Below are 22,802 nucleotides of genomic sequence, written 5' to 3'. Positions count from 1 at the left end.
AAAACTGTGATATGTATGAAATATGAAAATATTTCCCTTCAGATCTCTCAAAATCAAACAACCAGGGAAACTTATTTTATGGGCCCCTCTCCCCATGGAAACCTAGAAGCAGCAGGACAAGTCCTCCCAGGGGCAAGGAAACATTCATGTTATAATCATTTGCTATGCTGCAAGTTTGCCAGGGATGACATTGATAGTCGTCCCAGGACTCACATCCAGATCTTGCCAAGCCAAAGCTCAGGGGCACCGATGAGTTCCCTCCTTCACAAATTGCAGCCCAACCAAGTCTCTCACTCTGAAATAAAGCTAATGAACTGAGTGGTGCCAGTTTTCACAGCATGTTCACACACATTACCTCATTTGCTCCACACCACGACTTCATTTTAGTTTCATCAAGGACACGGGAGTGATGAAGAGGCAGGGCCAGTCGCTGATGTGCAGGGATCCTGGTGCTGACTGTGGTGACCAGTTCTCCATACAAGCAAGAATCAGAACATCATGGGAAGAGCCATGAAAACCTACATCAAGATATTTAACTAGCTGGAACCAACTGAAATGCTGAAGTCAACCCAGTGAAGGTCTTGAACATCTGCGGAATATCAGGCACTGCAAATGGCCCTGTCTCTGTCCTCTGAGAGCTAATATGCTAGAAATGAGACAAAGATTCAAATAGTGAAAGTACATGGTGCTGGTATCTACTGGTGAGCAGTGTGCCCAAAGGCAGTGAGAAGGGAGCCAGGCAGCTTGACAGTAAACCTGAGTGAAACTGGCAAGACTGAGTAGGAGCTAGTTAGATGGATGGGCATAGGGAGCATTCCAGAGAGGAAGAGAACATGTGCAAAGACACACAATCAAGAATAAATTGAGAAAGAGGAAGTTTCTACGTATCTAAACAAGTTGCAGGAATCAGACCACAAAAGGCTTTATGTGATATGCTGAAGGGTATGTATTTTATGTTATAGAAATGAAAAGTTATTGAAAATTTTGACAGTAATATAATCAAAGTTATATTTGATGAGAGATCAATGGTCAGTCTGTTGCTCCTTTGATGCGAATCTGTCATTTTCTCTAGCTGCTTTTATGATTTTCTCTTTGCCTTTGGTTTTCTTGGTAGTTCCTCTTGATGTACCTAAGTCTGGATTTTCAAAAAATTCTACTTGTAATCACGGGTCATCTTAAATCCGTGATTTGGTATCTCACCTGTTATGGAACATTTCAGCTACTACCTTTAAATTTCATTTTGCTTATTTCTTTCATTCATCTCCTTCTTGGAAGGAGCTTTAACTTATTTAGACCCTCCTCTTCTGTGTTTTCTATTTGTCTCCCCATGCTATACTCTCTGGATAATTTTTTCTTACTGCCTTCCACTTTGTTAATTTTCTCTTCAGCTTCATCCAGTCTTCTGTTAAATTTGTCCATTGAGGCATTGTTCTTTAAACTATGTAATCAAAAACACTATACTTTTCCTCATCCACTGAGTTAATTTCATTATAGTTATGTTTGTCTCTAGAATTTTTATTTGGTTTCTTTTCCAATTTGTTTTGCCACATTTCATGGTTTCCTACTTTTTGTAGATAGGTTCAAGCTTATCTTTTATTATTTCTTTAAATACAGTAGTTTTTTACAGATGGTGATGATTCCATTATCTGTTGACATTTATGAAGGGCTGTTTCTATTGTTTATGGTTGTTGACGGTTCTTGCCATTGGAGTATGGTTTCCTTGGGTGCCTGGTTATATTTATGCACTGATCACTGAATAATTTGAGGCCTAGGTTGAAGAAACCTCCCTTTGGAAAGAACTTCCACTTGGTTTTGCCAGATACCTGCAAGCATACCAGCCCTAGAGCCAATTCAAGATTGGTGATTCCTTGGTTGACCCAGTCAGTTTGAAGCCAGACTGTAATTCCACCTGTGAGCTGGTACATTTCAGGTCTACCCTCACCCACATGGTGTAGCCCTTTGATGTCCCACCTTCTTGTGAGACCCCAGCTGCTTTATTTCTGTTCCCCACCACTGCTGGTCAAATCTGCAGTTATTGCCTGGGTTCCCCATTCCAGTTTTAACCTGGTAATGCTTGTTAGCTCTTTAATGCTCTAAGTTTTAGGGGTTTTTTTTTCACTTTATTCAAATATTTTTAGTTTCTTCAGTGGGCAGAAGTGTGTCTTAATAACAGCCCACCATTACTATTAACAGAAAGTCCCTGGGATTTGTATTTTACAAGTATTTTTCAGGTAGCAGTGTAGAGCATGGTTAGGGACACTGATGGGGTGAGAACAGGGGAGGGGGCAGTGGTGATCTATGCAGGAAACACAATAGGGAGGCAGTAAGGAAGCTCCTGTGATCGTGCCTAATGTTACATAAGACAGAAGCACAAGGGGTGAGAGAAGAGGCCGGTACTCTCACACTTTTTTTCTCAGCAACTCCATGAAGGAAGTATTACTATTTTGATTTTTAGAGACTAGTAATCAGCAGTTCAAAGGTAAAGTAACTTCTCCAAGGGTTCATTCAAGAAAATGGTTAGTAGAGGGTGAGTCAGGACCCAGTATGACTCCAAGTCCAGCCACCACAGTTGAATGAGATCTGGAAGAAAGATAGGTACATGTGGGTGGGTTCCAATGAGGAGGGGAGGGTTGCCAAAAATTTTATAATTCAGTTATAGATAGACATTGATGCCAAGTGATAAACAGCTCTCCATATAATTTTACTGCTTCCACCCATACAGATGATAGAGTAGTTAAAAGCATGAGCTTTGAAGTCACAAGACCTAAATTCAAACCTAGGTCCTGTGACCTTAAACTATGTGGCTTTGAAAGAGTTACTCCTTCTTTCTGAATTTCCTTCTTAGTAAATCAGGAACAGTTTCCATGATTTATGTTTATAGGTAGTGCCCTGGCACAAAGTACAATAACAAAAACAGAGATGTTAGATACTATTAATATGTTGTTGTTGTTGATATTATTATTATTATTATTATTATGAGCTGTGGCAATGAGTTTGGAGTGAATACAACCCTGCTATCCTGGACACAAAAGACTGCACATGACTGGTGTACAGGACGATGGCAACATTATAAAATGGGCCACATTTCCTCTGTAAAATGTAACCAATCTTACAGGGTTAATGGGAAAACTAAATGAAATTAATGTGTGTAAAAGTGCTATAGTGGCTAGAATACAGTACACACTAATTGCTATACAATATATATTTGCATTACATACACTGTTCTGTACGCTTGGTGCTTTCAATGTGCAGTAAGGGGAGACAAGAGCTGGCGCTATGCAGGCAGACAGAGGCCAGGTCAACATGAGGAAGTGTGGATTTATCCCAAAGGCAATGAAGAGCTATAGAAAAAAGTAGGCGGGAGACTAACACGACTTATGCTTTCAGAGGCTCACATTGGTTGCTATGTAGGGAGCAGATTTAGGAGAAGTGAGACTGGAGACAGAGAAGCCAGTTGTTAGCTGGTGACTGCAATCAATCAGACAGTGGCAGAGGGGGTCGACGGTTCTATATAGAGAGGTACTTACAAGGCAAGATTGACATGATTATTTGGATGCTAGCGGGGAGCTGAGGGAGGGAGGTCATATGGGGCAGAGTAAGAAATGGGGAAAGCTGCTTTAATTCCGTAAACAGAAGTTCTCAGAGTAGAGGTCCCGGACCAGCAGCAGCAGCATCACCTGGGAACTCTTGGAAATGCAAGTTCTCAGGTCCCGCCCAGATCTACTGATTCAGGACCTGGGGGCGGGGAGTGGGGACAGCAGTCTGTTAGTACAAGCTCCCCAGGGGGTTCTGATTCTGACTCACACTAAAGTGTATGAGCCATGCTACAGACAAATGGGCTATGAGCCACCACAGGAAGAGCATCCACAGGCAACCAGGAGGCGATGGAAGGTCGGTTGGGACTTAGTGAGTCTGAGGTGATCTGATGCTTAAGAGAGAGTCTGGGCTGGAGACGGAAATGAGGGTGTCCCCCGTGTACCGAGGGCAAATGGAGAAGTGCGCTGGCCTCTTCGGAAATGGGTCCAATTAGAAGGGTCAAAGCAGGGAGAAACACCAATATTTAAGAAAGCAGAAGTAGAAAAGCCTGCAAGGAAACTGAGGTATGGTCAGGGAAGTGGGAGAAAAATCAGGCTAATGTGGGTGAGAGAAGAAACACAAAACAAACAAAACAAAACAAAATCAAGCATTTTAACAGGGAAAGGATGGTCAGCAGAGTGGCCTTAGTAACGAAGTCACAGGCAACCCCAGTAAGACTAATGTGAAAGAAGGAAACACAGTGAAGTCAGAATGCCGTGCGCAGGGAACTAAATGAAAGGTAAACTGAGGAGATGAGGGTGTGGACCAGGCTCCGGAAGTCTGACCACAAAGAAGTGGAATAATACAGGGTGGTAGCTGTAGGGGTAGAGAGAAATTACAACATGGTTGCTGTTTTATTTTTTTAAGATAAGGGAGTCTCGGTCACAGTTAATTGCTGATGGGAAGGAACCACTACAGAAGGTGTGGTTGAAGAGGCCACAATTAGGAACAGGAGGGGGCCCTGGGCAGGAAGGGATGGGATCCAGAACCAAGGGAAAAAGATTAGCTTCAGGCAGCTTCAGGCAGCAGGACAGGATGCCACCTTCTCTGTAAATGGAGGAGGGGACAAGCCATCTGTAAATACGGTGGCTGAAAGCTGAGAGGGACCGTGGGGGGTGGGCAGCTTTTGTTTTCTCTGAAACATGTAAGCCAAACTCCTCTGCTGAAAAGGGCTAGAGGAAGTGGAGGGTATCCACTACCTTCCGAGCTGGGCTCCACAATTCCAGCGGAGGATCAAATGCAAATGGCATCCCCAAACAGTGGCCCTGAACATGCCAGGCACTGTGCTCTGTGCATTCAAAATAAAACTAGGAACTCGCTATTAAAGCACCTACTGCACACATCTGGCACTGTGCTAGGTGATTTACATACACCACCACATTTAGTATTCTCCAATAATCCAATGAGGTAGGTGGGTATTATCATGCCAATTGCAGACAGAAGAGAAATGAGGCTCACAAAGATCAAGTAACAGGCTTGCCCATGGATACCAGCTGGGAAGTGGCAAGGGCAGGATTCGAACTTAAGTGTCATGAATGCTGGCACCTCGTGCTCTTCCCATGATGCCATACAACCTTCAGGATCCTCACAGGATTGATGGAAGTGAGAACAGAAAAGAAAACATGATTTTGAGAGATCTGCCTGAGTGATAAGACACTGGGAGAAGTCAATCAACTCTGTTTGGGGCAAATTTTGAGTTTGGGATGACAATGGGATATAATTATGACAATATCCTCTACCCAAGCGGGAGATATGGTTCTACATCTTGGGGTAGAGGCTGGGAACATCAATTAGATGATAATGTCTGAGAGCAGACAGATGGGTCGAGGCTGGGGAAGGAAGGACTTAACAAATTAAGAGTAAGAGGAAGAACAGATGAACAAAAGGAAAGTTAACACTCAAGCATTAGGAGGGGGAAAACCCCCTCACTACCAATTTTTCTATATTGTTCTCATCTGCGGAAGGGTGAGAGGTTAAGAAAAGAGGTACTCATCATGGCAGGATTTGGTCACCCTCCATATCAGGCTGACCATGCAGATGCCTTCAGGTTCCTGAGTTGGAGCCAAAACGTTAGATAGTGTGGCTTTCAGGCCCAACCCTGAGTTTCTCACAGGGCCATCTTCTCAGATGGAGCTCTGCACGGATTCCCATTCCAGCTGTGAACTGTATTAATTACATCATCAACACTCTCCTGCTTCTCCCCAAGCACTCTCTGCTCCAAATCTTTCTCTTGCCCAGGAGAAACCACTTTAAAATTTTTCTCTACTAAAGCTTTAATTGGCTTTTAGTTTCATGGCTCCCCAAAGACCCAAAATGTAGGCACACAATGTAGCTGGCTTTAACTTACTAATTCTGCATCTTTCCCAGCAGACGGATGATTCCTTCAAGTTTAAGCTGACTTTCATCCGAGGTTTTCTTAAAGGGGACAACCTTTCCATCTGATTATAATGTGACCATTTCAACACGAGAAACACAGTGTTTACTAAAATCAAACTGATGTTTATTTACTCGACCTCTAAGGTCCATCAAAACTTCAAGAAATGAAAAAGGTGCTAAGTTATCTTGGAGGGTTAAGTGGAGACTGGCCTCAAACATGGGAAGCTAGACTAGATGAGTTTTGCTGTTTTCTGAGTCTTCAGTCCCACATATATCAAACATATATCTCTCTTATGCTCCAAGCCTCTTAAAGTACATGAGATATTTTATCCTACTGAACATCTCTCAGATATTCCCTACTGAATGGAAATAATAAGATCCAGCCCACTGCTCGGGCAAAAGGGAAAGAATTAAAATGCTGCTTCTCCAAGAGCCAGTCATCTTTATCAATTCACTTGCTGTGACCTAAAAAAGGCATGATCACAAAGTGATCATTAATAGGCAAAAGAAAACAGTTTGAAGAAGAAGTTGATTTTTACAGACTGCCTCATTATCTGAGATCCATCAGACCCCCTAGGAAACAGAACAATGCACCACTCAAAAACAGCTAATGTTTGAAGCATCTCTGATGGGAAATTGTTTCTCCTTAATAAGGTAACAAGCTCTAACTCTAAATGCAAATCAGACTAATGTGGATCACCCCAGCCAGGTTATATAGACATGAATGAGTCATTGCTTTTGATGCCAAATTGGTGAATCTGAAGGTTTTATAATGGATCCTGTGTGGCTGCTGTGGACCCAAAGAACTCAGGTGTTAAGCAGGAGAGGGACCTTGGTCCTTCATCGGTTTCGAAGAAGGAAAAAAAAGGGGTCTTTTGCAGAACTTTTGCTTAATGTAAGACTCGGTTCTCAGAGTTGCAAGGGGATGAAAGATAAGCAAAAACAGTTACATAAGGGGAGAAAAGAAAATATCCAACCATAATAAGATCAGTGATGGAACACAGACTGAAAAAAAAGCAGCTATGAAGAAGAATCACAGGAGGGAAACATCGCACATTTAGTTGGAAGAAATAGGTAACGGAGGAAACATCCCGCAGTGAGCAGACTCTAATATGGCCCCCAAGGATCCTCGAGCCTCCTGGGCTACACATCTGTGTATAATCCCCTCTCTCCGAGTGTGGGAAGGGCCTGTATCTTCCTTCCAGCCAACAGAACATGGCAAAGATGATGGACTGTCACTTCAATGACTGGGTTACATAAGACTGTCTCTTCCGTCTTGTTAGCAGATCCCCTCACTGGATCCAGTGAAGCCAGCTGCCACATAAAGAGGCCCATGCAGCAAGGAGCTGAGGCAGCCTCTGGCCAGCAGCCGGCAAGGACTGAGATCTCAGCCCAAGAGCCCACAAGGAACTCAATACGGCCAACAACCACATAAGCTTAGCCTTCGGTTGAGTGACACCTTGATTATGGCCTTGTGGGAAACTCTGAAGCAGAGGACGGAACCAAGCCATTCCCAGATTCCTGACTAAAGGAGAACCTCATATCCTATACCCACGACACCTTGGACACCAAATGTATGGGTTTTCCACACCAAGCAATTCCCTAATTCTCTGGGTGTCCTACAATTTAATTCAATTCAGACACTAACTACCTAGAGTTAGCACAGACCTCACAGGTTAAGGGTTCAGTCCCACAAGCCCACCCCCAACTTCAGACACCAAACGTACGTAGTGGGTCTCTAGGTTACCCACACTTCTGAGTTGGCTACATATTGGGGGGCGGGGGAGAATTCCCACGACCCACTCCTCAGGTTCAATAATTTGCTATAAAGGCTTAAAGAACTAAGGGCAACACTTAATGTACGTTTACTGTTTAGAACAAAAAATATAATAATGGATACAGACGAATAGCCAGATGAAGAGGCACACAGGGTGAGGTCTGAAAGTATCTGGAGTGGGGTGCACTACCCTCTCAGCATGGAGATGCATTCACTAACCCAAACCTGTGAGTTCAGAAATTTTGACGAGGGCTTCATCACATAAGCATGATCAATTATCACTCAACTGCCAGCCCTTCTCCCCTCCCTAGAGGATGGCGGGTAGGGATGAAAATTTCAAGTTTCTAATCATGGCTTGGTCTTCTGGGTAACCAGTCCCCATCCTGAAGCTATCCAGGGGTCCATCGAGACTCACTTCATGGAACAATAGATACTCCTATCACTCAGGAAATTCCAAGGGATTTAGGAGCTCTGTGTCGGGAACCGGGGTCAAAGACCAAATATTAGAACAAAAGATGCTCCTAGCACCACTATCACTAAGGAAATTCCCAGGGCTTTAGGAGTTCTGTGTCAAGAACTGGGGGCAGAGGCCAAATATATATTTCTTATGATGCTACACTGACCCACAGAAAATGCAAGAAAATAAATGTTACTTTAAGCCACTAAGTATGTGGCAATTTGTTACACAGCTATAGATAATTAATACACGTGTAAAATGACAGCTGATATTTGAAGATTGGAGGGATGATTTTCACAGGAGATGGATAATTAGGCAGCATTCACGGCAAAAAAAAAAAAAAAAAGGCACAGATGCACAAAGGCAGAGGAGGGCAGGGAGTATTTCGGACCAATACGAAGTCCAGCTTGGCTGGACCTAAGGTCTGAGTGGTAGCTGCAAGAACATAAGCTGGAGAGGCAGGCAGGAGATCCCTGGTGGGCAAGAACAGCCAAAGAGAGCCATGGGAGGTCATCACTGATATGGGATCTGAGAACCTCTGCAGGAAGACTGATTGGACAATTATTGTTTCAAGAGACAACAGGTTTCAAAAAAAAAAAAATGGGTTTGGAAATGCCTATAAAGAAATGCTATGCTTTCTCCTTTTTAAGATACTTTGCCTTCCATTGCCTCATTTGATTTATGCAAGAACCTATGAAGTCAAGGCGGGTATTTATTATGAAGGTATTTATTTATTTATTTAACATAAAAGGAAAATGAAACACTAAGAGGCAAGAATGACTAGCAAAACCTCTTGCTCAGTACTTTTTCTCCTATTAAGAGTGTTGCCACATTTTGTTGAACTCCCCCTTCCCTGGTAGAGATGCCAACAGGCCTAACCAGATAGGTTTGGGTCCTGACCCCAATGGACCACAGAGAGCCCGAGGAGTATTTGTACCTGGAATGGCAGGTGCAATGAGACCTGGGTGGACTGCAGAGTCAAGAGTGCTAACAGTCTAAATTGCAGAAGCTGGCATCAAAGGGGCTTTGAAATAGGAGGGTCAAAAAGAAAGTCAGAGCCAAGGCCAAGCCTCTCAAGTTCATGCTTTATTGCTGCTTCTGGCTCAAGCAAATGAGTCAGAGCTGAGGGGACGGGCCCAACGGGGGTCAGCTAACTGGGAGCAGAGGTGAGAGACTTTACTGTGTAGCTGAACTTTTACTCCGGGGGCTAGTGAAAGGGTATACAGGGGTGGGAGGACGGTTCCACTTCTAGGGATGGGGTGACTCATTCACTTTTTTTTTAAGCAATATCTGAAAACCAGGGATAATCTTCTCCTATAAAATGTTAAATAAGATCTGTCTTTAATGGTGGATATTCTATACCCAGAGTAGGACAACTGTCAGTTCTCTCTCCCCATCCAGAGCCACATGTCCCAGTTGTGTTTTTTTTTTTTTTTTCAATAGGCTTAGTTGGAATCTTCCGCAACAGCTTTTTGTGAATCTCAACAGATTAGAGCTACCACTACTCTATTAGGCAAAGATTTCCCTCGACACGGTTGCTGCATGACTTAAAAAACCTAGTTGATAGTTCTCAGTGGAGAAAGAGCATTATTTAGAACGATCCAAAAGGGAAGTCAATCCCAGTAAGATGGACCTGCAGACATAGAATTCTGTGTGGTGGCAACAAAAGGGTCTCTACCCAAACAAACAAAAAGGATCGGGAACCTTAAGGAAGCAGGTTAAATGCTACGTTACACAAAGACTTCATCACACAACTGAATAAACTTGGCATATGCTGGCCAAAGGGATGACTTGGGAAGATCTACTTGAGTGGGCCTTCCCTTCTTAGAGTCTAAAGACCACAAAACTCGCAGACAATAGTGTCCAGAATCCCAGGAAGCAGGAAGTAGAAATGAAGACATCATCAGTCACCATCTGTAACTGATTCTGTTTCCCAGTTCAATAAATATCAAATTCAACTTTTCTCCTTCAATTCATTCTCATGCAAAAGAAAGAGGTCCTCTGTGAATAAAGGTTGATTTTCAATAACTGTGAGAATTCATCTTTTTAAATACAAATCATCTTAATCATTTGATACCCACTAAGGAAAGAGAGGCATCCCTTCATTTCAAAAATACTCCTCACTTCCCTCTTAGTTCCATATGCTTTTCTTTTCCTCTTCTTCTTCTTCTTTTTTTTTTTTTTAATGTTTTTTTATTTTTGAGAGAGAGACAGAGCATGAGCAGAAGAGGGGCAGAGACAGAGAGAACTCAACGCAGGCTCCTGACAGCACAGAGCCTGACGCGGGGCTTGAACTCACGAACTGCGAGATGAAGACCTGAGCTGAAGTTAGACACTTATCTGACACAGCCACCAGGCATCCCAGTTCCATGTGCTTTTCTGTTAGGTCTTGTACAAAGCTCTCAAATATCAGTTACTTCCCAGCCTTCAACCATGTCCCTGAGTTTTCTGTATCTCCTAACTTGTGCTTGGTTTTATAGGCCAAGGACTACTTCTAGTCATTCCAACTGTGGGCCATCTACTTGATAATCTTGTCAATTTTCCATAGCCCCAACTGATGATACTGTTCAGACCTACAACTCTCACCATCCCTCCTCTGGGTCTACACCTCTATTTCCAAATGCCTACTGGATGTCATGACCTGAATGACCTTCATAGAACTCAAATTCAACATGTGATCAGAAACTGAATTCGTAGTCCCTCTCACCACTGGTCTTATCTGTCTCATTTAAAAGACTGTACGTACTCATGCAGTTACTAAACCAGGTATCAGGTTGATCTCATTCCTTGAAAGTTCCTCTGCCTCACGTCCCATACCTGATCTGCCATCTAACTCTGCCAATTTTAGCTCTGAAATATCTCAGTCACCTGGCCCTTCTTCTGCATCACAGCTGCCATTGCTCAGTCAGGTCTTCAAGTATGACCTCAAGTCGTAACTGGTCCCATGCCTTGCTCCAATTTCTCCCCTCTTCCACAGTCTCCTTTCCTTAACAACCTTGGATGACTCCCCAGTACCTCAGTCTCTTAGCAGCCACAGATAACTGGGCAACCACAGTCTATTTTTTCCAGCCTCCTCTCCAGACTGCCCACCAGGCACCCTGCACTATTCTCACTATAGATACTACTCTAGCCTCCCTCCACTTCTGTGACTCTGTTCATACCAACAATATTTTTTACCCTTCTTCACCTGGCAAACCTTACTCACCCTTCAAGGCCCAGAGAATCAATTGCTTTCTCCCCGCCTCCCTCCTCCTTTCACCTTCTACACTTTCTTCTCTGAATGGTTCTTCCCTCTCTCTGCAAATCTGTTCCTCTTCTCTATGTGCATGGTCTGTGGTTACTAGCAGTCTCTGTTCCCTAATGATTGTCTCCAGCCCTCATTCCATGTCACATTTTTGCTCCAGAGTCCTCAAGCTGTGGAGAAAAAAATCTAACTGGTTACTGGCTAGTCAGCGTGTTGAAGATCCTTGGGTCAGGAGTTCACTCAGTTCACTGAGGACAGGGGACGGATTGTATTTACCACTTTAGTAAAGGCAATTCCCATCAAAGGGAACTAAGGCAGGTAAGACCCAGAACACATATCTGTTATCTATAACTCCTCTTATAGACTAATTTCACCTCAAGGACAAGCATCTAGATTTTATTCTTTGATCATCTTTTTTTCCCAGCAGGGAGCATAATTCCTGGCATATAATGTCCTCTGTGTTTGCTTGGATATTCTTGGTTGAGATGATGGAACATTCAACATAAACCAGCTTATCTGTATCAAAGGTGACTCAGTGGCTCACGCACCTGCAAGTCCAGGGGAAAGTCAGGGTCCAGGGTCAGCTGACGTAGGGCCCACAAATGGTGGTGGGGCCCAGATTTTTTTCTAGTTCTCCATTCTTCTATTCACAACACTGATTAGCAAGTCATAGACTCGCTGCCAGGAGCAATTAGGGATAAATGTTTCCTGCTGATGTCCATCAGGAAACTTCTTACATCCCAGAACTCCAAGCAGGAGTCACCCCGATTAGACCGCTGAGGTCATGTGTCTTGGGAAGAGGAAATGGTATGAAGATATAATGTCTAACACAGTAACCACAAACCACATGTAGCGATTTAAAATAAAATTAATGAAAATGAAATACAATTAAAAATTCAGTTTCTCAGTCACACTAACATGTCAAATGGACAACCATCACAGGCAGCTAGTGGCTGCCGTACTGGACAGTACAGATTAGAATACTTCCAATTCTGCAGAAAGTTCACTTGGCATAAGGTAAGCAAGCATACCAAGCAACTGGTATTAAGGCAACCAAGACTCAGCTCGGCAGCTGGAGTCACCTTCACCCACAGTACAAGGAATCTGGGGAAGGAACAGATGAAAAGCTGAACACATGTGGGAAAGGGAAAAAGGGAAATAGACATTAGGTGGGCAACGAACAATGCCGAACATATTCTTACAGAAAGAAATTAAATTGATCTGGTATGCTTTGCTCCTTAAATAATATGATCCATATGCAGAAGTTTGTTATGGTAAGTACAAAGTATTTTTCTTTTATGAACTCACTAACTTCCTGTGGGACACTGGACAAGCCAAGTAACTTCTCTGAGCCTCAGTTTCCTTGTCTGTAAAACAAAAGGAATGAACTAAATCAGTTGTTTCTAACCTTTTAATCACAGCAGATTTTTTTATTGCACATTTTTAAACATTAATTTTTGCCCAGGATCTCACACTTGGAAGTATTTTTAGCAACTTAACTGAACTGAAAGTTAATTTGCTATTCTATTGTTGTTTTATCAAAAACATGTAACTGTTAACTACAGCTTCTGATCGGTGAGGAAAGTCAATGCTACCATAGTGGGCTGGTATCATTTGTACCACAAGCGAGGCTGACCTTGGAGTCTTACTGAAAGCAAATTTATTGTTTTCACTTAGTGCTATGAAATATTTACAAACAATGTGAAGTGCTCCACTGAAAGCCCTTAGGGGTAGACTGTATCACATGTCAAGAAGAGCACACGATCTTGTAGGTAGGACCCACACAGGTCGAGAATTCTACGATTTCTATGGTAATGTGACTATAATCAGATATAAATAACCCTTGTCACTAGCATAGACTGGGCTGACCTGGAAAGTACCAGAGAAGGGGATGAGTGGGTGGACTGGGAAGAAAGACCCTAAGGGTAACTGAAATCTAGTGAGCAAGGGACAGGAAGTAAGGAGAAAATGATACCACTGCAAAAAGTTGCTGATCTTCCCTTTTCATTACCAGTAAGCCCAAGAAAAGTGGATTACCAAGTAATCCAGGAAGCCAAATATAAAGCTAGAAGTGGACAAGCAAGCAACAGAATCAGGAGCACCACACCGAAAAGGGGGCTAGAGGAGCCACGAGGAAGGTAGCTCCAGAGACCTTCAAGTCTTCACTCAATCTCTAGAAGGGCAGGTACACATTGTGGCGGACATGCTAGAGTTGTGGAAAATTCCTGTTTTCAGATAAAAGCATGAACAAGGTTTATTATAGATTATTTCTTTGTATGTAAATTTCTATTGTAATAATTTTGTATTAAAAGGGCAAGAAAGACAACAGGCATGTCTATTAGAGGTGCTATAAGGGATAGACTGGGGCAGGGTAGAGTCTGTAAAGTAAATTACTTGTAATGTTCTAAAACCCAAGCCCCCTGTGCCTGCTGAGATGTCTAAAAGAAACTAGGCACCTAGGTAGGAGTGATTGCATGATAAAAAATGGGAAGAGGAAGTAAAATGGACAAGCCAGTGAAAGAATTGGGGAAGCCCCAATTATGTTTCAATAAAGAACAGATGTAGTTATTATTACTTCAAGATTTCTTATAATTCATCATGATTTTCTATTTTTATTAACCCTTCTAGAAACCATGTATTTAATTTCCAAAAAAAGATCCTTTAAAAAATCCTACAATGGGACGCCTGGGTGGCTCAGTTGTTTAAGCATCTGACTTCAGCTCAGGTCATGATGTCACAATTCATGAGCTCGAGCCCCGCATTGGGCTCTATGCTGACGGTGCAGAGGCTGCTCAGGATTCTCTCTCTCTCTCTCCCTCTCTCACTCTCTCTCAAAATAAATAAGTTAAAAAAAAACCCACATTCTTCAAACTGCTAAATAGAGAATCACCACATGAAAGCAATTCTACTCCCAGGTATAAGTCCAAATGAATTAAAAACAGGCACACAGATACTTGTGTACCAACGATCATTTCAGCATTATCCACTATTCAATAGCCAAAAGGTGGAAACAATTCAAGTATTCATGGATAAACAGAATGTGGGACACACAATATAATGAAATATTATTCAGGCATAAAAAGGACTGACATGCTGATGCATGCTACAACATGAATGAACTATGAAAACATTATGCTAAAGGAAATAGGACAGACACAAAGGAGAAACAGTGTATGATTCCACGTTTGTGAAATACCAACAATAGACAAATTTATAGAGAGGAATGAGATCAGTGACTATCAGGGGCTGGGGTAGGTGAAACGAAGAATTAGGGCTCAACCGTTCTAGAGTTCTGGCTAGGGTGATGAAAAATTTTTGGAATAAATAGTAGTAATGGCTGCACAAAATCACGAATGTAATTAATGCAACTGAATTGTGTATTTAAAACTGGTTAAAATGACAAGTTTTATTCTATATATATTTTACCATACACACACACACGTTTTCTTCACCTACAAGAGTTTCTGCTTATGACAGAGACTTGAGGACGGGGGATAGTTTGACAAACAATATTTATTGCTTTCAAGAAGGAGAGCCCAGGGTTAGAAGAGAAGGGGCAGGTCCCTCTGACAGAAGGAGAACAGGGCGGCTCTTCAAGAAACGAACTAGATGCCAGTGACTCTTTAAATGTACATTTTTCCAGTTCAAACTTCTGTCATGAACTTCAACTTGCACTTCCAACTACACATGATCACCTCAGATTTTAACATGTCCGAAAGAATATCCTTAGTAATAAAAAAATAGAAATTGGTTACTTGCAATAAATAAAAACAGTAAAAATAAATTTCTATTAAAAATTAAACAGGTCAATAGCTAGTGAAATTTCAAAATGAAGGGAAAATTGAAAGAGGCTATGATAATAGGTGCAGACAAAACTGAACAACTGAAAAGACTTTGTACAACTCGATCCCACTATATGAGAATATGTGGTTAAGATATGTAATTTTCCTGGAAAATACAAATTATCAAAATTTATGCAAGAAGAGGAAAAAATCCCTACAGAAACCAATAGTCATCAGAGGCGGAAAAGTTGCCAACTAAAGAAACCCTAGCCCACATTTCAAGTACGAGTTCTTTAAATGCTTCAATCATCGAGAAAATCTGATCATTCTCGATGTTGTTTTAACTGCTCTGAAGCACTAAGAAAAAGGCTCCCCAATTCTTCCTACAAAGTTAACAGAGCCTAATACCAAAATAACAAAAACAGTACAATAAAAAGAAACCACAGACCAATCTCACATTTTGTACAAAAAAATCCCAAAATCACAAATTCTTTCCAAAGAAAATTGAGCCACATGTTAAAACATGTTACATACCATGACCAAATGAGGGGCATGGTCACATGAGGGACGCAAGAATTATTCAATGTTTTATGTTATGTAAATAAGCCAAAGGGAAAAACAGTATCGTGAAAGAAACTCAAAACACACTTGAAAAAGAAAAAGTCAATATCCATTCCCAATAGGAACTTTTAGTAAAAAAGAAAGAGGACACTCGGTTAACTTGGTCTCAAGCCAACAACCAGCCCTGTGCTGGAGGGTATAATACTGAAAGCATTTCCATTAAAGTCCAGAAGAAGGCAATCACCACTATTATGTAATACGGCTCTTAAAGCAATGGCCAGTGAAATGAGGTAATAAATAAGAAGGCCAAAATTAGAAAGGAAGGTGCAAATCATTATTTGCAGATAGAAACTATTTCATACCTACAAAATCAAGACAACCAACTAAAAAATTATCAGAAATAATAAGAGCACTCATTAAGGTTTCCAGCTAAAAAAAAAACCCCACATTATAACATCCCGAATATGTCTTTAATATACCAATAATTATCTGGAGGAAAATGTTAGAAAAAATGTCCTTTCAAATTAATACCCCAAAACACAAAATATTCAAGTTTTTTCTAGTAAGAAATGTGTGAGATAATGCCATATATAAACTATTAAGCATATGAAGAGGATCTAAGATTTTTTAATTCACAATATGAATAGGTGTGATAAATTAAGATGCACACAGACTAGGCTACAGTCAAAACAGCAGAATAGGGCACAAATTGTCCCCCCAAAATACCCCACAACTGAGAAAAGGATTGAGGCAATAGAATTCAGCCTGAATTATTATAATTAGTACCCCACAGGAAAAAACAAGAAAATAAACCAATCCAATAACCACTTAAAACAAGGAACTGTTGAATTTCCTAACAATAAAAAATAATTAAAACACATTAAAGTCCTGTTCGGCAACTATCAATTCCAATAGTTTAAACCAGTGGTTCTTCAAGTATGGTTTGAGACTCTCTCAGAAGGTCCATAAGATCAAAACTCTTCTCGAAATGATACTAAGACATTATTTGTTCTTTTCATTCTCATTCTCTCCTGATGTAAAGCAGGGATCAGCGACGAAGCTGGCCAGCAAGCCAGATCCAGCCATGTCTGTTCATGTTGTGCCTGTGCGTGTGGCCACAACACTGAAAATATTTACTGTATGGCCCTCTACAGAATACGTTGGCTAACCCTTGCTCTAATGACTAACAGAATGTGTGCTTATGTGTTTTTTTAATGTGTTTTCTAGAATTTTCTAAGATCTTAGATTTAAAGTATAAACAAGTACATTTTAGAGGTTAATTCCACTTTTTTCTCAGTATTTCCACTGTGATTATATCTACTATAATCTCATTAGCTTCATTAACACCCAACAAATCACTATGAAACCTGAAATTTTCCTTAAATGTGCAGAGAAACACAACTAGAAATAAGTACACTGGGGCACCTAGGTGGCTCAGTCGATTAAGTGTCCAACTCTTGATTTCAGCTCAGGTCATGATCTCATGGTTTATGAGATCGAGCCCTGAATCAGGCTCTGTGCTGTTAGTGGGATTCCCTCTCCCACTCTCTCTCTCTGACCCTCCCCTACTTGGGTGCTCTCTCTCAAAATAAATAAATAAACTTTAAATAAATAAAAATATTACACATCACAAAATAGAAGCTGAAAAGCACCTAATTTCATGTCCCCAGTAAGATGAACCACAAAATCTTCTAAAGAGGCTGCAGTCATATCTTTTACACTCTGTAGTGTTTCTGACTCTCACATCACTTGCAGAATGTGGGGAGACTTGCAGAATGTGGGGAGCTGATTCAGCACTTTCTTTCTGCAGCTCATACGCTCTGGAGGACGGTACAAGACGAGAACAGGGCAGCAGTCAGCCCAGAGACCCTAGAGGTGCTGTGCTCAGTGAACAATACAGCAGAGATGAGATAGGTATAAATACTTCAATGAAAACTCAAAATAGAAATTATCTGATACACAGACAATAGTACGGCTTGCTGTGCAGTGAGACAAAAAGACATAAACAGCAAGCAATTCATTTAAATTACTGTAATCAGCATTAACCTTCCCACAGGCAGACAAAGCAGCTCTGGGGTCAGCTGTCAGGAAAACAAGGCTGAGGGGGTGAAGAGGAGCAGTAGGAGTCAGCAGGGAGGTACTTCCTGAAGAGCTCCCCAAGTACCGAGGACAGGGCTACAGAAGGTGCCTGGCACTTGGCAGGTTCTTGGTGAAAACACTCGAGACGGATGGAAGCATGCATTCACCATCCTTTCACCTTCGTCAGGCTTGGGCTCAGCAGAGCGCCAGCAACATCCTCGTCATTGGATGACTAAACCAATGGCAAAGGTAAGTGGCACAGCCTGGGACGGTTTTGAGACCGGGCAGGCACCAATGGAAGAAACTCCAAAACCATTTCTTTCCATGACTTGTCACAACGTCTCTGACTAAACCCTTAATATGAGAGAATATACATTTAATCACAGAACTTTTTAGCTAGATGGAACTTCTGGCATAATTCTGCCCAACTCCCTTATTTCAGAAGCAGAGTGGAGACTGCAAACTTGCTCAGCTTACTCCCAAGTCTACTGCCATTTCCACTGTCCCAGGTTCCCACTAATAGCACTCTTGCTCCATGCCATGTCAAAGAGACATAGAATATAAAATACCTGAAGGTAAGTTACACAAGAAAAAGGCTTATAGAGTAATAGTTTTAGTACCTATTGATGATCCTTGGCTGAATCAAATTATTCTACCAAGGGTTGAGCCACCATGAAATATTTAACCTGTGCTATGAGTACTGGTAGCTACGAGGAGGGATATATAGCATAATGGTTAAGAGGACAAGTCTAGAACCGTTCAATTGTGGCTACATGGTAGAGTCCTTGACTCTCTGGAGAGCTTTTTAAACATACCAGATCAACTAGAATCAGAATGCCTACGGTGGTATCCAGGCATTGATATTTTTTAGAAAGCTACTGGGGGACTCTTCTAAAGTATACTTACCAACTGTGTATCATTCCTGTGCTTTGGAAATAAAAAGCTACAAGTATCTCTGAGATAAATACTGTTAATATTCCTGAAACAGATACTAGGAATGTTGTAAGAAAAAATAGCTGAACATAATGAGGAGTAATTATAAATATAGTTGACCCTTGAACATTTGAACTGCTCGGGTCCACTTACATGTGGATTTTTTTGAATAAATACATATAGTAATGTAAATAATAATGTAATTATATACATATAGTATATAATATAGTATATATACATATAGTAATGTATGCCTTCTTCCTTTCGATTTTCTCAATAACATTTTTTTTTCTAGACTATTTTATTTAAGAAAAGAGTATGTAATAAATATACAAAATATGCATTAATCAACTGCTTATGTTATTGGTAAGGCTTCCAGTCAATAGTAGGCTATTCGTAGTTGAGTTTTGGGGGGTCAAAAGTTGAATGTGGATTTTTGACTACAGGGGAGTTCAGTGCCCCAGCCCCCATTTGTTGTTCAAGGGTCAACTGTACTTAGACAGGGCCTAGCACCCAGTAAATACTCAATAAGTATCAGTGATTGTGATTATTATGTGTAAATACAACATGGGTATGCATATATACAAAAGTATATCAAGCTATAGCCTAGTATACACATATGCACCCCTAACAATACAACTTCAAAATATACCAAGCCACAATTTAGTTAAGGAAGAAATTATAAGGAAATTAAATACTTAGAACTAACTAATAATAAAGATACTATATATCAAAATCCTTGGAATACAGCTAAAGAAGTATTTGGGGGGAAATTTATAGCTCTGAAAACATTTCAAAGGAAACAGGAGAGGTTAAAAGTAATAAGCTAAGTATTCAACTCAAGAAGTTAGGAGAAGGGCAAAAAAGCAAACCCCTAAAATAGAGAATTAAATAACAAAGATAAGGGGCCCCTGGCTGGCTAAGTTGGTTTAGCGTCTAACTCTTGGTTTTGGCTCAGGTCATGATTTCACAGTTCATGAGATCGAACCTCGCGTTGGGCTCCGTGCTCACAGCATGGAGCCTGCTTGGGATTCTCCTTCTCCCTCTCTCTTTCTCTGCCCCTCCCCCACTCACTCACATTCTCTCTCTCTCTCAATAAACTTTAATAACTAACAAAGATAAGGGCAAGTATCAATGATATACAGAACAGCATCATCAACAATAAACAGAGAAAAATAACACAACCAAAAAGCATGTTCCTTGAAAAGATTAACAAGAGAGATCTTTGGCAAGCAAGGGTTACCAAGAAAGGGGCACCTGAGTGACTCAGTTGGTTAAGCGGCAAGACTCTTGATTTCAGCTCAGGCCATGATCTCAGTTTGTGAGACTGAGCCCCACATCAGGCTCCACACTGACAGTGCGTGAAGCCTGCTTCTGATTTCTCTCCCTCCCCCACTTGCACTCGCTCTCTCTCAAAATAAATAAACTTAAAAAAAAAAAGGTGACCAAGAAAAAAAGAAAGATTCAAATAATCAAAATACAGAATGAAATGGGAGGCAAAAGCACAGGCACAAGAACTTTTCTTAAATAATGAAGAACTATTAAAAAGTATCAGGATTATCTCTAGGCTAATAAATTCAAAAAGATAAATTCCCATTAAATTATGCCAAACTTGGCACAAAAAGAAAGAAGTTGAACAGATCAGTCAGTATAAAAGCTATGAAAAGAGCAAAGATCTTGCCTTCTAAAAAAACAGCAGGTGCAAACAATTTTACAGTAAGTTCTACCAAATTTTAAGGAATTCCGATCCTACATAACCTGTTTTGGAAAAATAAGAAAACCAAAAACTGACCAGAACATTTCATGAAGCTAATATACTCTTGATTCTAAAAATCAGATAATGACAACAAAATGATAGGTCTATTTAACATGACAGAAAAATTCTGCCCTAAATATTACCTAAGTAAATCCAACAGTGTATTTAAAAAGAAATAATACATTGGGACTAAATAGAATTTATCCAAGAATTCAAGGACATCTTTGAATTCCTAAGATGGTTCAATATCTGAAATAGATTTGGAAAGAAACCAGGTAATAATCTCCATAAATAAAGAATCCACATTATAAAGTTAAACAAATGGCAAAACTATGGAGTTAAAAAAAGATTATACTGGAGAACATCTGTTTGAACTAAGAATAGGGAAAAACTTAAAAACCCATAAACTACACAATTAATTCTATCACATTAAAATTAAGGGTTTTGTTCAATAAAAGACATCACAAGGTTAGTGGAGAAATGACTAAATGACAGAATGGCAGAAGATATTTGTAATGCCAAAAATGGAAATGTGATTATTATAGAGAATAAATCAGAAATTCCTACAAATCAACAAGAGAACAGTAACCCTGACAGAACAATAGGCAAATGATATAGAAGGGCAATCTGCAGAACGTAATCTAGATTACAAAAACTAGAAAGCTGGATAATTCTGGCTGTTGGCAGGAATGAGATGATGTAAGAAGTCTCAGGCACTGCTGGTGGAGGTGTAGACTGCTAAAATCATTCTGGCTTGGGTCAAAGCCTCAATTAATAAAGAACTGCTTCTCTGCCTTGCAGAATATATATCCTTTGTGCCTATATTTCTTTTGGGGACTTCACAGGGAGGAATGGCTAGTCTAGCACAGGATTTGGGCCTTAGACATTCTAGGTCCTGACCAAATGCCTCTACCTGAATCACACCTGATAGGACTGCATTGCCCACTGAGTCTAAAAGACAGAGAAGCCAAAATTCCACTGTACCCTTCTAACACAGGTCTGGATATGGCTTTACCTTTTTTAAAATGAGATTTCAAAACATTGTCCCAAATTGTGGTTGACGGGAAAGTATATTTAATTTTTGATATAATTTCTGAACTAAACCTGACTGCCTTCTAGTTGCACTAATTATCATTTAGGGAAGATGCGATCTCAGAACCTGGAAACAGAAGAAATTTAGCTCCAACAAAGAATGGATTCGAAGAATGGGTTCTTGGTATTTAAATAACCCAGAAGTACCACAAGAGAATAATCATATGGGTCCTCTTTTCTTACCCAAAGGGAAATACAGTCACTTTTCATCCAAGGGAATGGGACTTAAACAGAGGCACTGAACGGGCGTGTCACTGGAAGGAGACGAACCTTAAGTGAGAAAAAAGGTCTCATCCTGATCCCGAAGCCAACTGGGGCAGGCCCCAGAAGGAGTAGTAAGATTCAACTCTCAAAAGGGATCAAGGATTCCATGCACATTCTTCCTCCAGAAAAGAGCTGGAGGTGGCCAGGAGACAGAAGACAAGTGAAAGGGTCACTGGCTCTACATTCAAGCCCATGTTCAGTCATCAGGGTACTGGTAGAGGCTTGTCTCCAGACCAGAAAACTGAACAAGATCTCGGGCAGACCCAGCAAGGACAGAGGACAGGAAATGTACATCAAACCTGATGAGGTCGTGAGCACGAAGATTCAGAGGCCAAAACTGCTCTTCAAATTCCTGAGGATGAAAGATGCAGAGCTATGGTATCACTTGGCCATCATGATTTTTATCCTCTGGAGTTTGCTAACCAGGCAACCATTACCCAAATATCTGATAACAAGGAAAATTTATTTGGGTTGCCCCCAGTCTCTACCCAGATGGCAGATTTCTGTGCCGACAACAAAGCTGCTGTCTGGAAAGCGGCAAAAGCTGAGCCTTGGGAGCCTGTGGGGCTGGACCTACGAAAGGGGCCCAGCTCATTGGCCCACTCTCTCTCAGGGGCTGAGGGTGATGCCTATCCATGCTGTCTTCCTAGAAGAAACTACTGGTCAGGTCTGAGGTGCCCAGAGAAACTTTTTTTCTTCATGCAACAATAGACTTTTGTGGCAGACCCTCGGGCTCTCTGCGCACTTACCAGAGAAACTGGTAGTTACAGCAAAGACAGGAATGTTTCCTGGGCACACAGGGATATACACTGTGGACACATGCAACAGGTAACGTCTGTTTTAGATAAAAGAAACGTGAGATTAAAACAAAAATAAACAAATAAAAAACGCTCTTTGGAACACAA

General features: G+C 41.0%; 1 protein-coding gene across 7 annotated transcripts in view; it reads right to left on the bottom strand.

The window, feature by feature from the left end:
* Positions 1-22,802, bottom strand: part of DIS3L2 (DIS3 like 3'-5' exoribonuclease 2) — a 346,637-nt gene that overhangs the window by 197,903 nt on the left and 125,932 nt on the right. Inside the window, exon 2 of one of the 7 annotated variants that reach the window (XM_007082969.3) lies at positions 22,647-22,732. The exons of the other annotated variants lie outside the window; for them this stretch is intronic. Coding sequence (XP_007083031.1) covers positions 22,647-22,732 — 86 coding nt within the window. The remainder of the gene's footprint in view (positions 1-22,646; positions 22,733-22,802) is intronic. 7 annotated transcript variants of the gene reach the window in all.

This window comes from Panthera tigris, chromosome C1 (genome assembly GCF_018350195.1).
Source record: "Panthera tigris isolate Pti1 chromosome C1, P.tigris_Pti1_mat1.1, whole genome shotgun sequence".
In the NCBI taxonomy this organism is placed as follows: domain Eukaryota; kingdom Metazoa; phylum Chordata; class Mammalia; order Carnivora; family Felidae; genus Panthera; species Panthera tigris.
This window is presented reverse-complemented; position numbering and strand designations above follow the sequence as displayed.